The sequence below is a fragment of the Lepidochelys olivacea genome, assembly GCF_965140295.1.
Source record: "Lepidochelys olivacea isolate rLepOli2 genome assembly, chromosome: 4".
Classification (NCBI taxonomy): domain Eukaryota; kingdom Metazoa; phylum Chordata; order Testudines; family Cheloniidae; genus Lepidochelys; species Lepidochelys olivacea.
In genome coordinates, this window is record NC_140414.1 from 98,397,998 (window position 1) to 98,416,270 (window position 18,273).

General features: G+C 42.0%; 1 protein-coding gene across 1 annotated transcript in view; it reads left to right on the forward strand.

Moving 5' to 3' along the window:
* FRYL (FRY like transcription coactivator) overlaps positions 1–18,273 on the forward strand; it is a 416,688-nt gene that overhangs the window by 271,160 nt on the left and 127,255 nt on the right. Inside the window, exons 32-35 of the mRNA XM_084625954.1 lie at positions 240–339; positions 1,492–1,660; positions 12,585–12,844; positions 16,792–16,932. Of these exons, the coding sequence (XP_084482080.1) occupies positions 240–339; positions 1,492–1,660; positions 12,585–12,844; positions 16,792–16,932 (670 nt within the window). The remainder of the gene's footprint in view (positions 1–239; positions 340–1,491; positions 1,661–12,584; positions 12,845–16,791; positions 16,933–18,273) is intronic.

The following is an 18,273-nucleotide window of genomic DNA, read 5'->3' on the forward strand; positions in this document are numbered from 1 at the left end:
CCCAGATCTGGCACCCCGAGTCCCCTCCTGCACCCAAACTCCCTCCCAGAGCCCGCATCCCACACGCCCGCCAATGCTCCAGCCCCACACCCCCACCCGCACCCAAACTCTCTCCATCTTAGTTAACTGGCATTATTCACTTACCTGAACCCCCCCAATTCCCCAACATGCCAGATAAAACAGATTTAACTATATTTTAAAAAATGTTATTTTAACTGATATTTACGATTCTTCTCTAGGGATTACCAATGTGATACAGTGATCATCCTAAATCTGATAATGTTTAAAGCCGCTGATTCTGCTAGGGCTATCTATGAAGTTGCTATGCAACTATTACAGGTTTGTGAGAAAATTTCATTTTAATATATTGTATGTTTAAAAAAGATTTTTCTGGTATCATGCAGCTTTATCTTCATCAATGAAATGCAGAGTACATTTTTTTTTATTTTTATTTTTGTTGCATTTTTAGTAAAGATTTAGGGACAGATCATTTTCTTTTGTGAATCTGCACAGGTAAATTGACTTTGATGGAGCTATCTGGCCATTTACTCTAGCTGAGGATCTGGGCCGTATTGTTTCATAGCATCTTTTTAAAATATAAAAGCTAGATTAAGGTTTTCAAGTTGGCCCTGTGAAAGGGATAGTGTGTAGCAGTGCCATTCCAGGATTATCACAGGGAAAGCACAATTCTTTCCCTGCACCCCACTTTTGCCAGTAGGCTAGTAATTTGCCTCAAGTTTTTAGCGTCAGGCCAAGGTTTTGCTTACTCCCCACTCATCTACTTGGAGGAAGGAATAGTGTGGACAATAGCAACATCTACTTACCCCTATGCTTCCAGTCCCAAGATCTGGGGAGGCAATGCATTGGAGGCAAGGTGCCTTACTTTATCTTATGCCTCTGTGTGGCCACCTGGCCTAGCCCACAAATGGGTGGGATTTTTAAGAGGTCTCACTGTTGCCTAAACACTATTCCTATTGAATTCAATGGGAACTTTATTGTTGACATCAGTGTGAGCAGAGTTAGGCCAATGCTGAGCACTTCTGAGATTCTCCCCTCTGTTCCTATGTGAATGTCAGTGCTTAAGATCAATCAAACTAAAATAAAACCGTACCAACAGCTGCTGTACTAGCTTTGCACAGCTTTGCCACCTCAAACCTGACCTGCACTGCCCCGATAGTCCAGTCCTAGGTCATTTCTGAGCAGGAATTATATTATTCATGGAATAATTTTAAGGTAATATTGATCTGAATTACTTCAGCTTTCACTATGGAAGCTTATAATTAATGCAATAGGATGTGAAAATAGAACTTTGAAATTGACAGCTTTGACTGGCTCTCAAATGGAATGAGTCCCAGATGGCCAAGAATTTATGACTCTACTAAGCTGCAACACTTTAAATGATGGCACAATATATATTATGTTTCCTCAGAAGATAACCATGTTATCCCAGCTCTGTATTTAGCTTCAAATATCTGAATTTTATTGCTGCAGATCTTGGAACCTAAGATGTTTCGCTATGCTCACAAATTGGAGATTCAGAGAGGTGATGGGGTACTGGGTCAGCCTTCTCCTTTGCCCCACCTGTATTCTGTGTCATATTATCAACTGTCGGAGGAATTAGCAAGGACGTACCCTGAGCTAACTCTTGCTGTCTTCTCAGGTACAGTAGAGCACTTAACCAGGCTGGTAGTAGTCCGTAGAAATTTTGAATCCTTCTTTTAAGTAATCTAATTACAGGTAGGTCAATAAGTTTTTGTGTTGAGTTTTTGTTATGTTTTGTTCAGATTTGAAACAATGGAGTGAAACCCTGAAAATTATTCTGACTGCCCCATTGAACATCCTGTGAGGGATCACTCATCACAGACATAAGTTTTAACTATGTTTTTAAAAATTCTCTCTATTCCCTGCCCTTTCCTCATCTTATAATTTCCTTATTTGCTGTAGAAATCCTAGAACACATCAATTTGTGACAGTTTAGATACAGTGGCTTGAATAGATTGTAGTGATATTCTTGGTACTACAGTTCACAGAATGACTTACTCTCGGATATCTAAGAAAACAAAGATATATTTGGAGAATATTGGTAAGTGACAGAATTTTAAACCATTTGTTATTCAACACAAAAATCATTTTAACTCTTATTGGTCTAGTTAGTAGAGTCAATTAATGCATTTTTCTAAAATTAAAAAAAAATTGAATTTAGGTTTTCAATTCACTTTCAAGTGATTAATTAAAGGGACACTAGCATGTTGATTAAACTTAATAATCTGGTTAAAGTTTTTCTACACTTAAAGATCTCGTTTTTCAGTTTGTACTTCAAAATAGCTGATAAAAACACTGACTATAATTGTACAAGAATCAGTTTTAAAAAATAAACACCAAAAAAACATGAAATGACAGATTTACTTGAAAGAGACTGACAAGAAAATTCACATGCCGACACATTCTGTTCACTGTAAGATATAGCCCATGTAACTTCCTGTTCTCACATTCTGTGGTTCACTCTTTGGTAGTGTATAGCAGCAGTGTGGTAAATTGCTTAATGTACAAGCTTCCACTTAGTTTATGAATAAATCATGCATATCATAAACAAACCTTTTTTTAAACTTCTGCATATTTTTTAAAACTTGTTTCATTGAAACAACCAATGTTGCTTGAATTTATGCAATCAGAATTAACAAATTAATAAAATAATTGTTTTAGAGAGTTATATGTGCTAATCTACCAGCAGTCAAAATTAAACACCAAAATAAGTACAATAATAATTGAAAGTCAAAATTGGAATCCTTTTTTATCCTGCAATTCTTGGCTCCATAATCAAGTGAAATATTTTATAAAAGTCTGAAGTGAGATGGAAAGAATCTTGATTTTCAGTTTGCATCAATATGAATAGATTAATGCATGAAGACTATTTCTATATTAAACTCAAATCCCTCAAAAGAATCCATCTGTGAACATCTTTAAGGAGACCCTTTAACTTTAACAGAGCTCTGCAGAGATATAAGGCTGCCAATGAACAACAATCTGTGTCCTGAATACAGTGCCATCACCTCCTTGGCTGGCAGCCTTCTAAAATCCTCATTATGAAACCAGACAGCTCTCCCTGCTCATTGATGGATGATGTCCTGGACAGATGGAAAACACATTATGAAAGCATGCTGAACCATGGTCCTGCTGATGATTGTTTAGAGCTACATGACCTGGCAAACTACACAGCTGTTCATCCAGGGATGAACACCGATCCTCCGTCATTCAAGAAAGCATGAAAGGACATCCAAAAGTTACAGGATGGGCATGCTGCTGGACCTGATGCTATTCTAACCAAGCTACTCAAAGGTGCCTTGGAACCAGTGCGCATGGGCCTACATAACCTGTTCTTAGAAAGGTGGACATCAGGCAAAGTACCAGCAGAGTGCAAAGAGGGCATTATATGTCCATAAATCAGGGCAGAGGATCTTGCACCGAGTATGGAACTACAGGCTAATCTCATTCTTATTGGTCCCTGGAAAGATTTTCGCTCACATTCTGGCTGGTAGGATGCAGCTATTTCATAACAATATTGTCAGCAATCATGTTTCACTGCAGATGGTCAACAATGGACACTGTCCTTACCCTCCAGCTTCTGGTTGAGTTGCATGGAGAATTTAACCACCTGCTTCATGTGGCACACCTCCATATCAAAGAAACTTTTGATTCGGTTGACAGATTAGCACTTTGGGTCGCACTGAAAGGAGTTGGTGTTCCAAATGTTCTGTTATATCTGGTGCATGATCTTCACACTGAAACTTGTGCAAGAGTATGCTTTGGGGCACAGTTTTTGCTGCATTTCTACACATCCTCAGGTATGTGGCAGGGATACATTCTTGCCCTGGCACTGTTCTGTTGAGCTATTAGCTGTATATTAGGACTTTCCACTCCATGCATCAAAATCAAGGTTCGTCAAGAAGTGTTTTCAAGTCAAATAATCAAGGCTGACGATACTGCCTTGTTTATAGAGAAGTGGGAGAATTTCAGCCTTGCACTCCTAGGTCTCCAAGATGCCATCCACAAGATGGGGTCAGATCTCTCATGGCAGAAAACCAATGTCCTGAGTCTTGTAGCTTGGACACCAGAATCCCCAGTTCAGGTGGGGTTGAGTACCATGGAGAGTGCTGATGAATTCATCTACCTAGGCTGCAAGCAGAGTTCAAACAGTCACAGTAAACCAAATGTTCTTCTTCAAGTAGTGTCCCTTGAAGAAGTGCTCCACTTTAGGTGTTGGTGTGTCCCTGTGCCACAGATCACAGATTTTCAGTGGTGGTGCTCGGTTGGGGCACGAGTGCACAGTAGTCGTCTCGTAGTGCCATTGGTGCCTCATGTAGCATGCACAATCTGTCCAGTTCAGTTCCTTCTCAACCATCCTCAGCTGCAGACGAAGCTCAGTGGCAGTGCTGCCTCTTCATTTTTCTCTTTATAGAAATAGTTAGATTAGCTGTAGTTTAGTAAGTCTAGTTTATTGTTCTTCCCCCCTACTCCCAACCCCCAAATTTTTTTTATAGATATATTTTTTATTTTTCCCACTGTTTCCCATTGGGAAACTTTAATGACCACGATGCCCGGCTCACCCAGGTTTAAATGATGTGACTCTTGTTGTGAGGCAATGACAGTCTCAGACGGCCACTCATTTTGTGTCCATTATTTGGAGGAAACCCATATCCCTCAGAAATGTGCCATTTGCAGCAGTCTTAAAGTCAGGGCAATGTGTGGTCGAGCTCTCTGCCTCACAGTGATTTTGATGGAAAAGTTCCTTCAGCCTCCTCCTCAGGGAGCAAAATTGACATCAGCAGATAGTTCCCTGAGCAAAAGCTCTGCTAATGGGAGTGTTCAGTCTTCCAAATTGTCTAGGAAGCAAGCCACAACCTCCCCTAATAGGGACACTCAGAGAAAGAAGAGGTCCCTGGCAAGGTCGCTATCCACAGTGCCGAGCTCAAGTAGAGTGAGCACCATTGAGGCTCCGGGCACCTCCATCTCTCTCCCTCCGTGGACCTCTGCCGAGCCCCGCCACTCTGGAATGGAGTTGATATCCTCCTCCTCCCCCGCAACAACCACTCTGGTGTGGGAGTGGGCACTGAGACAGGCAATGCTGCCCAGCACCAGCTCAGTCATCGGCACTGACAGACAGGCTGAGAACGGCACCGACCGTCTCCACAAAAGCACCAACTGCATCTGCACCAGCAGCACCGCCGCCACAGAAACAAGCGATTATGCAGCAGTTTCTACAGCACAAGAACATAGCGGTCTCCTCGGTGCTGCAGTCACCCTTGCGCGGTACCGAGGGATCTCTGGAACAAATAACTGAGCAGTAGTCCACTTCTGCAGCTCCCCAGCCCATCTCCAGTGATGAAGAGGAGGAAGTACATTGGAGCTACTTCTCCTCCCAGCACTCTTCACCCATGCGGCGAAGACCACCATGTGAATCTGTTAGAACCAAATCTCGCCAACCTCGCGAGGTACAGCAATAGTACAGGCAACCCTGGATGTGTCCTCTGATGTCCTTTCCCATGCAGTGGCCACCCTTGGGACCCATGGGTGGTATATAAGGCTCACTACACAAGGCCCTCAACCCCAGCCTGAAGGGAAATTCGTTCTCCAACTTCCCCAATCAGAGAGACGTCAGAAGCACCAGAGTACATGGTAGATGAGGAGGAAGAAGGTTTGGACCATGCAGACATTTCCCCAGCCCGCAACCCATTGTCTTCCCATGACGAGGCAGTCTTACCACCACCTCCAAACACAGTTAATGACCTGAAACAATTTCAGGAACTGAGTATCTGCCAGACAAGACATCTCCCTAGAAGAGGTGCAAGAAAACCAGTACAAGCTACTGCAAATTTTACAGACATCCACTACATCCAAAATTGCACTACCAATAAATGATGCCGTAATGGAACTGGCAGAGAATATTTGGCAGACCCCCGCAATCATACCACCTGCCAACAGAAAGTACTTCGTCCCGGCTAAAAGGGTGGACTTTTTGTTCTCTCATCCATAACCCAATTCTCTAGTGGTAGAAGCTGCTAACTATCACAGCTAACAACCCCAATTCCTGTCCACTCCACAGGACGAAGAACATAAACGATTAGACCTCTTAGGCAGAAAAGTATGCTCATCAGTTACACTCCACTTGCAGATAGCCAATTATTTGGCCCTTTTAGCCAAGTACAACTACGACAACTATAGTGAATTGCAAGAATTTCTTGATGCCTTACCGGAGGAAAAACATCCTTAGTTCAATGCTATCATGAAGGAGGAACAGCTAATTGCCTGGACAGCCCTACAGGCCTCAATGGATGTAACGGACACTGCAGCGAGAACAATGGCCATGGCAGTCATAATGCATAGGGCTTTGTGGTTGCAGTCGTCCGGGATCACCAAAGAGCTCCAACTCAAGGTAGAAGATCTCCCCTTCAACCGGGAGAAACTCTTCTCCGTAAAAATGGACAAAGTTCTTCACTCTATGAAGGACTCTAGTGCCAATCTGCGCACCTTAGCCATAGACACGTCTCCTAACAAAACTGTACCAAAAGGGTAGAGACACCTCTTTCCACCATCCACAACAATGGCAGTTTGACCAGAACAGAAATAAACAATGTTCACAAAGATGTAGGGCTACTCAAACTCAGTCCTCCTCTTCACAACCATCTACCACCAACCCACAGTTTTGAAGTCTTGGTCGAGGGTCTGAACGATCTCCCCCGCGATACAGCTCTATAAGATACTCCTACCCAACCTTTTGGCCACCACCTGTGCCCATTCTACCATGCCTGGGCAGCAATGAAACCGGACCAATGGGTACTGCAGATTATAATATCGGGTAATGCCATCCCCTTCCTCGCTCTTCCCACTACCCTACCTCTTTTCCCGTCCCTCTTCAGGGACTCTTCTCACGAGCACCTCTTACAACAGAAAGTGAACCATCTCATACAATTGGGTGCCGTGGATCAAATTCCAGCTCAATACAAAGGGAAAGGTTTTTACTCCCATTATTTTCTCACCAAAAAGAAAAACGGTGGATGGAGGCCCATCTTAGGTCTTTGGAAGCTCAGCAAATTTGTGCGGAATCATAGATTCAAAGTGGTCACACTGGCCACAATTATTCCAGCTCTAGACAAGGGGGACTGCTTTTCAGCCCTTGACCTCCAAGATGCTTACTTTCATATTACCATACACCCAGTGCAGAGACCATTTTTAAGATCCTTGGTAGGGGTCAACCATTACCAAGACAGAATACTACCTTCTGGCCTTTCCACTGCCCCTTGAGTTTTTTTAAAAACCCTCACCATAGTGGCAGTCCATTTACAAAGGAGAGGAGTGATGATCTTCCCGTACCTAGATGATTGTCTACTGAAAGGCACAACTCGGGAAGAAATGACACACATGGTGTAGAACAGCAGTCTCCAAACTTTCTGGATCATGCACCGCCAGGGCCAGCTCTAGGGAAGCACAAAAAAAAAAAAAAAAAAAAAGCTGCTGCCGGCGTACAGCCAAAGACAGAGCAGGGAGAGCCATGCTGCCACTGGCGTGCCACCGAAGAATCGAAGGTCGGGGAGAGCTGAGCTGCTGTCGGTGTGCCAGCAGCGCTCCTTCGGCGGCGCTCCTCCCACTGCGCACCCCCAGGGATGGTCTTGCGGACACACTGGGGTGCACGCATCCCACTTTGGAGACCACTGGTGTAGAAGACAACCATCAAGCTGTTCCAGACACTAGGGTTGCAGATAAATATACAGAAATCTACACTGAACCCAGTGCAACAACTGGAATTCACTAGGGCCTACCTCGACTCCACAAAGGCCAGGGCACTGTTGCCCCATCACAGATTCATGACAATGCCAACCTCATCTCGACAGTCACTGGCAGCCCTAAAATGTCCTCCAGAACCTGCCTACAGATATTGGGTCACATGTCAGCCATGATGTTCATGGTGAGACATGCGAGACTGCATATGCGGTGCCTACAGGGCTGGCTGAGCACTGTGTGCACTCCCTGCAAACAGTCTAAACAAAAGAGTGACAATACCCTCAAAGGTCATTGCATCACTCAAGTAGTGGCTGAAACCAGAAAACACCTGCACAGGGATTTCTTTCCAACAGGATCCTCTATCACTAATAATCATGACCGATGCATCACTCATAAGCTGGGGAGCTCACTTAGACCAGTACACCATGTAAGGCTAGTGGTCACCAATGGAAACTCAGCTCCACATCAATTTCCTGGAGGTCCAAGCAGTATGCAGTGCACGTAGGCACTTCCTCCCAATCATATGGAACGAATCAATCCACATACTGACGGACAATATAGTATGCATGTTCGATATCAATTGTCAAACAGGAGCTTTCTCTCATTCACTCTGCACCAGGCCCTGAAATTGTGGAACTGGTGCATTCACCACAACGTACCCATCTCAGCATCTTATCTCCTGGGGTGTCAGAATATGATGGTGAACACACTAAGCAGATACACTTCTCTGAGGAACACAAGTGGGAAATACACGACAGTGTCCTCCAATTGGTATTCCAAAAATGGGGCTATCCATTTGTATACCTGTTCGCATCAGTAACAAACCACAAGTGCCCACTTTTCTGCTCTAGGGTGGGACTAGCACCCAAGTCACTAGGGGATACATCACTCATGTACGCATTCCCACCAATACCTCTAATCTCATGAGTCGTTCACGAGATACGGACTGACTAGGCCCATATCTTACTAATTGTTCCAGTGTGGTCCAGACAGACTTGGTTCCCTTATCTGTTGCGCCTGGCAGTATGAATGAGCAAGTTGCAGCGCTGTAAATTGCCAGTGTAGACAAGTCCTATATTAGGCCTTACTGTGCTCTCTGCAACAACACACGACTCCAAAGCCCCTACCGTCCGCAGCAGGGCACTGTTCTTCAGACACCTGAAGTGGAGCACCCACAGGGACACTACTCAAAGAAGAAAAGAAAGTTACTCATCTTGTGCAGTAACGAGAGTTCTTCGAGATGTGTGTCTCTGTGGATGCTCCACTACCCACCCTCCTCCCCTCTACTTCGGAGTTCATGCCTTGAGCTCTGCGATAGAGAAGGAACTGAACAGGTCAGGTCGTACGCACGCTAAATGAGGTGCCAATGGTACTCTGAGATGACTACTGTGCACGCGCACCCCGACCAAGCACTGCCACCAAAAAGTGGACACACCGACACCTAAAGTGGAGCACCCACTGGGGGACACCTGTCAAAGAACCCTTGTTACTGCACAAGGTGAGTAACTTCCTCTTCTTCAACAAATAGACTCCAATGTGGGCTCAGCTTTGCCTCTATCAGCAGAAACTTAAGCCTGACCTCACTGTGTTTCTTGATTCTAGGTTTAAAGTCTGCAGATTTGACACTGAACCCTGATATGAGTCTCCCCAAGACACTTCAGCCAGCTGGAGTGTGGCTCATTCACTGGTATTGGCAGCTTGCAAAATTGGCAGGGTTTAAACCCTGGTGACTGAGGAATGCAACAGTACCAGTACCCAGGAACAGGAACTGAAGTGTTTGAAAACGCTTCAAAAGAAAACTTATATCTAAAACTAACCAAAAACAAACTACTGAAACAGGTTCACGCTATATACAAATAAGAGGAAAAACTTTCACTAGCAAGGGCACACATTCCAACAATTGTCATGAGCAGTGAGAAAGCGGGTCAGGGGTGGCGCAGCACCATCATGCAGCAGCATGAGGCAGCAGAGGGCACATGAGCCACCCTGACCAGGTACTGCTGAGGGAAAAATCTCCGACAACTATGCCCTGAGAGTGCCCACACCTGAGGTAGAATGGATATGTGCAACACATTTGAAGCAAAGTAGTTACAGAGCAGATTAGTAACTGTTTCTTCTTCAGCTGATGGATGTCAGCTCCTGAATGAAGTCCATGTCTCAGGTACGGATGCAAAAACATCTTTGTGCTGAGACAGAGTTCAAGATCTGTCAAACCTGTGTGCTCCCTGTATTGCTAAATGGGTCAGAAACTGGACTCTTACAGGCAGACTTGGAACAGCTAGAGGCATTCCCTATGTCCTGTCAGTGCCAAATCCCGAGCATGTAGTGGTTTGACTTTTTGGATATGTTAGTCTTGCAATGATCTGGTATTCCTTCAGTCGCTCATTATGTTAAAAAATGGTATTGTGTGCTCTTCAGCCATGTAGAGAAGGGGTAGTTCTTCTTTTAATGGCTGAAGTCATAACCTACTCAGTAGAACCCTGTCCTGCAAAGATTTAACCCTTGCTTGACTTTACACGCTGGATTAAATCCTTGTCATGCTGAAGTCAATTGGAATTTTGCCATTGACTTCTGTTGGGGCCAGAATGTCACCCTGAGACTTCAAGGACATGCATAGGTCTTTGCAGGATCAGTGCCTCAGACAACTTTAAAGACACTTTAAGTAGTTTCTTTTAACCAGACAACTTCTGACATGATCCTTTTGTATTATAACTGACTATCTTGTCTGTTAGATTAGTGAATATGAAATATTTAACCCTAATACATTTGGTTTTCAGTTTAAATTGTTTTTGAAATGGATACATAGTTAACTGTTTTTAATAAAGAGAGTTTCCAAGTATGGGCTTCCTTCTTATAAGTTGACAATTTAAGTTTTACTTAATGTTAAATATGAATGTATCAGTTGATACTACCTGCACTATCAGCATTCCAATTCTGCAATATAATTTTGTTCAGCAAAAGGCTTATTCAGTTGAAATCTGTATCCTTCATTTGGATTGTGAGGACAAATTTGTTCTCAGTTAAATAAGAAATATCTTCAATAATAAGGATGTCAAGTGATTAAAAAAATTAATCGTGTGATTAATCACACTTTTAAAGAATAATAGGATACCATTTATTTAAATATTTTTGATGTTTTCTACATTTTCAAATATATTGATTTCAGTTAGTTACCACACAGAATACAGTGTACGGTGCTCACTTTATATTATTTTTTATTACGAATATTTGCACAGTAAAAAACAAAAGCAGTAGTATTTTTCAATTCATCTAATACAAATAGTGTAGCGCAATCTCTTTATCATGAAAGTTGAACTTACAAATGTAGAATTGTGTACCAAGAAATAACTGCACGCAAAAATAAAAAAAATGTAAAACTTCAGAGCCTACACGTCCGCTCAGTCCTATTTCTTGTTCAGCCAATTGCTAAGACAAACAAGTTTGTTTCCATTTGCTGGAGATAATGCTCCCCAGTTCTTGTTTACAGTGTCACCTGAAAGTGACAACAGGTGTTTGCATGGCATTGTTGTAGCAGATGTCGCAAGATATTTACATGCCAGATGCTCTAAAGGTTCATATGTCTCTTCATGCTTCAGCCACCATTCCAGAGGACATGCGTCCATGCCGATGACAGGTTATGCTTGACAACATTCCAAAGCAGTGCGGCCTGATGCATAGTCATTTTCATCATCTGAGTCAGATGCAACTAGCTTTTTTGGTGATTCAGTTCTGTAGTTTCTGCATCGGAGTGTTGCTCTTTTAAGGCTTCTGAAAGCATGCTCCACACCTAATCCCTCTCAGATTTTGGAGGACACTTCAGATTCTTAAATCTTGGGTCGAGTGCTGTAGCTATCTTTAGAAATCTCACATTGGTACCATCTTCGCATTTTGTCAAATCTGCAGTGAGTGTTCTTAAAATGAATAACGTGCTTGGTCATCATCCGAGATTGCTATAACATGAAATATATGGCAGAATGCGGGTAAAACAGAACAGGAAACATACAGTTCTCCCTCACGGGAGAATTAACACTTTTTTTTTTTTTTTAAATGAGCATCATCAGTATGGAAGCACGTCCTCTGGAACGGTGGCCGAAGCTTGAAGGGGCATACGAATGTTTAGCATAGCTGGCACATAAATACCTTGCAATGCCAGCTATAAAAGTGCCATGCAAACGCCTATTCTCACTTTCAGGGTGACATTGTAAAAAAAGAAGTGGGCAGCGTTATGTCCCATAAATGGAAACAAACTTGTTTGTCTTAGTGATTGGCTGAACAAGAAGTAGGATTGAGTGGACTTGTAGGCTCTAAAGTTTTACATTGTTTTGGTTTTTTGAGTGCAGTTATGTAACAAAAAAAATTCTACATTTGTAAGTTCCACTTTCACCATAAAAAGATTGCACTACAGTACTTGTATGAGGTGAATTGAAAAATATTTATTTTATCGTTTTTACAGTGCAAATATTTGTAATAAAAATAATATGAAGTTAGCACTGTACACTTGGTATTCTGTGTTGTAATTGATATCAATATATTTGAAAATGTAGAAAACATCAAAAATATTTAATACATTTCAATTGGAATTCTATTGTTTAACAGCGTGATTAAAATGTGATTAATCGTGATTCGTTTTTTAATCACGATTAATTTTTTGAGTTAATTGCGTGAGTTAACTGTGATTGACAGCCCTAATAATAGTATTAATTTATTCCTGTATGAAATACTAAAACTATAAATATACTACTACAGAAACTTTTCTAGTAATATTTATGAATTTGAATTTTATGTATGTATTTATTTTTGAAAAACAGAGGTAAGCCAGAGAATTCAAACAGCACGCCCTGCTGGGAGACAGGTGATGCTGCACTATTTGCTACCGTGGATGAATAATATTGAGTTGGTAGATTTGAAACCTTTGCCAACAATACGGCATCAAGATGAAGATGAAGAGGATTCTTTAAAAGACAGAGAAATGATGGTAAACAGCAGACGCTGGCTACGAGGAGAAGGCTGGGGATCACCACAGGCTACTGCTATGGTTTTAAACAATCTGATGTATATGACAGCACAGGTAAAACCAGTCTTTTGATGTTTCTTGTTGTTTGATTCAGAGAATTGTTAAATCCAGAAGGGGAAGAGGGGAAGTGTAGGGCTACTGATACCAGTTAGTGAGCTTTTATTAGCAAGCTGATTTAGGCAGTATGAAATTCTTCATTAGCATGGTTGTCAACTTATGCAAAAATTTTCAAAAGCCAGTTCTCCAAATTACTTGTGGGTCTGGGAGCTACCAAATAGTTTAATGAACATTCTGGGCAATTTTAGGAGAAGCACATGGCATGCTATTGAGTCTATAAAATAATAACAGGTTATTTTCAATAAGAATGTCTTAATGATCACAGGCTTAAAATTGCTGTCCCATAATTTAGATATCTAGATAGATAACTTCCTTGTGTAACTTAAAAAACAACCCAACAAGCCTACCTAAAAACTAGTGGTGAGAGAACCTCAAAGGGATTGCTCAGATTGTGTTTGTCTTCTCTGTTTCTTCATTCTCCCTGGATGATTTGTTTGTCATTCTGTTTCTTCCTGCCTCCAGGTAAACAATAGGTTTTCTTTGTTCCCTCTCCATTTAGTAAATTACATCTTTCTCCCTCCCTTCTTGTCATAGAATCATAGATTTTAAGGTCTGAAGGGACCATTATGATCGTCTAGTCTGATGTCCTGCACAACGCAAGCCACAGTATCTCACCCACCCGCTCCTGTAATAAACCCCTAACCTATGTCTGAGTTATTGAAGTCCTCAAATCGTGGTTTAAAGACTTCAAGGTGCAGAAAATCCTCCAACAAGTGACCCGTGCCCCACGCTGATTAGGAAGGCGAAACCCCCCCTGGTCCTCTGCCAATCTCCCCTGGAGGAAAATTCCTTCCTGATCCCAAATATAGCGATCAGCTAGACCCTGAGCGTGTGGGCAAGACTCACCAGCCAGACACCCGGGAAAGAATTCTCTGTCGTAACTCAGATCCCATCCTATCTAACATCCCATCACAGGCCATTGGGCATATCTACCGCTAATAGCTAAAGATCAATTAATTGCCAAAATTAGGCTATCCCATCATACCATCCCCTCCATAAACTTATCAAGCTTAGTCTTGAAGTCAGATATGTCCTTTGCCCCCACTGCTTCCTTTGGAAGGCTGTTCCAGAACTTCACTCCTCTGATAGTTAGAAACCTTCGTCTAATTTCAAGTCTAAACTTCCTGATGGCCAGTTTATATCTGTTTGTTCTTGTGTCCGCTTTGGTACTGAGCTTAAATAATTTTTCTCCCTCCGTGGTATTTATCTCTCTGATATATTTATAGAGAGCAATCATATCTCCTCTCAGCCTTCTTTTAGTTAGGCTAAACAAGCCAAGCTCCTTGAGTCTCCTTTCATAAGACAGGTTTTCTAGTCCTCTGATCATCCCAGTAGCCCTTCTCTGTACCTGTTGCAGTTTGAATTCATCTTTCTTAAACATGGGAGACCAGAGCTGCACACAATATTCCAGATGAGGTCTCACCAGTGCCTTGCATAACGCTACTAACACCTCCTTATCTCTACTGGAAATACCTTGCCTGATGCATCCCAAGACCACATTAGCTTTTTGCATGGCCATATCACATTGGCGTCTTACAGTCATCCTGTGATCAACCAATACTCAGAGGTCCTTCTCTTCCTCTGTTACTTCCAAGTGATGCGTCCCCAGTTTATAACAAAAATTCTTGTTATTAATCCCTAAATGCATGACCTTGCACTTTTCACTATTAAATTTCATCCTATTACTATTACTCCAGTTTACAAGGTCATCCAGATCTTCCTGTATGATATCCCGGTCCTTCTCTGTATTGGCAATACCTCCCAGCTTTGTGTCATCCGCAAACTTTATTAGCACATTCCCACTTTTTGAGCCAAGGTCAGTAATAAAATGATTAAATAAGATTGGTCCCAAAACCGAGCCCTGAGGAACTCCACTAGTAATCTCCTTCCAGCCTGACAGTTCACCTTTCATTGTGACCTGTTGTAGTCTCCCCTTTAACCAATTCCTTATCCAACTTTCAATTTTCATACAGATCCCCATCTTTTCCAATTTAGCTAATAATTCCCCATGTGAAACCATATCAAATGCCTTACTGAAATCGAGGTAAATTAGATCCACTGCATTTCCTTTGTCTAAAAAATCTGTTACCTTCTCAAAGAAGGAGTTCAGGTTGGTTTGACACGATCTACCTTTTGTAAAACCGTGTTGTCTTTTGTCCTAATCACCATTGACCTCAATGTCCTTAACTACTTTCTCCTTCAGAATTTTTTCCAAGACCTTGCATACTACAGATGTCAAACTAACTAGCCTGTAGTTACCCAGATCCTATTTTTAAGAAGGGGGGGGGGGGAAAGTGAATTATGTTAGAAATTCTCCAGTCATATGGTACAACCCCTGAGTTTACAGATTCATTAAAAATTCTTGCTAATGGGCTTGCACTTTCATGTGCCAATTCCTTTAGTATTCTTGGATGAAGATTATCTGGGCCTCCCGATTTAGTCCCATTAAGCTGTTCAAGTTTGGCTTCTACCTCGGATGTGGTAATATCTACCTCCATATCCTCATTCCCATTTGTCGTCCTACCATTTATCCCAAAGCTCCTCATTAAAGACTGAGGCAAAGTATTTGTTTAAATATTGGCCCATGCCTAGATTATCCTTAACCTTTTATCTCCTTAGACACGGAAGTTCTGAGAGTGATGTGGAAGGGTGGGATATGAGAGAGATGGTAGTGGTGTGGGCTAATCCTGTTGCTGGTAGCTGACTGAAGGCTGTCTGCTTTCCTTGTCTCATTTATTTTCTGTATGACAGCAGAGAAAAAGGGAGGGTAAGAGTGCCTGGTCCTCTGCCCAGTGGCTCCTAGTGGTGAAAGGCTAGCTTTTTAAATTAAAAAATTCCAGTAGTAAATGGTTTCTAGGACATTGTGTAGGACTGTCAGTAGCTGGGATGCATTAGTAAAACCTCAGCAGTGGCAGCTAAATCTGCATAGCTGACAAGTATGCATTCCAAACTACAGTACAAGCTTATCCAGCACATTGGGGGAATGAGGAGTGCTGGTTAGTCTCAAATTCCAGTTAACTAAGAGTTATACTTACCAATTGAATACCAATTTTCAAAGAATTAGAATACAATAAAATGAATAAAGTTTACAGGTACTCACCAATCCAGTAGTACTGCATTGCAGAGTGGTTGGTTTCTTGAAGCACTTAAGTGTATACAGGTAAAGTTTTCTATACAGTAGGTTATCTTATGACACTACATATCACCATGGGCAGTTCATGGCGTACACCAAGATCACTAAAAATACACTTAACAGTAAAACTATACTGATAATTTAATAATTTAATCTTTCTTTGATTCAAAAGGCACTTCAGGCTCTTGCAGTGCCTCAGGGTCATCATTATCAAAGTCAGTTATCATTGTAGATGTAGAAGGTGTAGGAGATTGGGCTGAATCTGTAATGACCCTATGACACACCCTGGAACCTGCTTTTTTGAATAAATCCATGGTATCCACTTGTTTACTTGTCTTCTGCCTCTTTTGCATAAAAGTAGAGTGTAGAATGTGCAATTGCATAACCTCCTGGACAGTATACCAGTCCCTGTTACTAGATTAAAGATTTGTTTTGGGAGATATTAGAAATGCCGGATGATAGAGCTTTCTGGTTGATAAAGTGCTGGATAACACAGCTTTTACTATAAATTGTTAGTCTTTGCTCACTGTAGTGACCCTGAGATAATTACTTGTATTTGGGGAATATATTAAAGAGGATGAGCATTCATAAAAGCTTCAGTGTATAGAAATGGATAAAACATAGCAGCTGCTCATAAGGTTTAGGTTTCCTTTTTCTCAAGCCTCTTAAACTTATTCAATAGAAAATCCTTGCTTGAAGTTATTTATATTATTGAACTTTACAAAAGGGATATCTTAATTTTGTTTTCTAGTATGGTGATGAAGTGGCATGGTCAGAGATAGAGAATGTCTGGACTACTCTAGCAGACAGCTGGCCAAAGAATCTGAAAATAATTTTGCACTTCTTGATCAGCATTTGTGGAGTGAATAGCGAACCCAGCCTCTTGCCTTATGTAAGTACTTGATGCTACAGTCTTCCCTCACATCCTTATTTCTTTAAAATTGTATTTTATGTGTTTAGCAACTCCTTATCGAAGACCACTAAATAGATGAATAGTAACATAAAGGGTCATGATATCTCATTCTAATACAGCATGAGGCCAATGCCATCCCATTGTGTCACAATGTAACAACTCAATGCTGTGACCAGTTCAAATTCAATGTCTCCTACTTTGCAGTCTCTGATGGTAACAAGTATTTTCTATTTCAAATTATCTTCCAAAATGCAAATGTTCTCCCAGTGAGAAGACTTCCCCTTTTTGGCATGGTTGTATTTTTAGAAATGAATTCCTCTGTTCAGAAATGCATGATGATTTTTAATATTATGTTTCACTCCCTCTTTCTTCTCATATCGTGTTACCGTATTCTTTCTTCTTGCACCACCATATAGTACTGTATCTTTAAAAGAAAACTCTATTTTGACTAGGGATTAAAAAGATAAGTATTTTTCATGACTGATAAATTAATAAATGAATGATGGAATACTGCAAGGGCTACCTACAGACCTGTAGAATTGTGGAAACCTTCCAAGAATGGAGGGGCATAGGAATTATTTGTGGGTAGAAACAAGGGGTTACAGGGTGAGCAGGCCCGTTTTACCAATGGGTTCTGAGAGAAGAGCAGCACTGTTCAGAATTTTGTGGAGTAATTAATAACAAGGAACATGGTGCCAATAATTCTTTCCAACTTTTAATGAGGGAATTCCAGCTCAACCACCTCACATCACAACCCAGTATAATCTCATATACATGTTGAACCAAAGCAATGACAAAATAACCCTCTATGGTACTCTGCATTAGAGAGCCCACAGAGCAACTGTTTGCCACTAACTTCTGAGTTCACACAGAAAAATCATAATGGAGACACTGATGAGTGACTCCATCCAGTTTCCAGGATCTCTAGATGCCCCAAGATAAATTCAAGATCAATGTTATTTAGGGTTGCCGACTTTCTAATAGCAGAAAACCGAACACCCCTACCCCACCCCTTCTCTGAGGCCCTGTTCCCGACTCACTCCATCCCCCCTCCCTCCGTCACTCACTCTCCCGCACCCTCACTCACTCATTTTCACAGGACTTGGGCAGGGGGTTGGGGTGCAGGAAGGGGTGAGGGCGAGGGCTCCGGCTGGGGGTGCGGACTCTGGGGTGGGGCCGGGATGAGGGGTTTTGGTTGGATGAGGGGCCTCTGGGCTGGGGCTGAGAGGTTCGGAGTGCAGGAATGGGCTCAGGGCTGAGGCAGGGGGTTGGGGTGCAGGAGATGATACGGGGTGCAGGCTCCGAGAGGGAGTTTGTTGC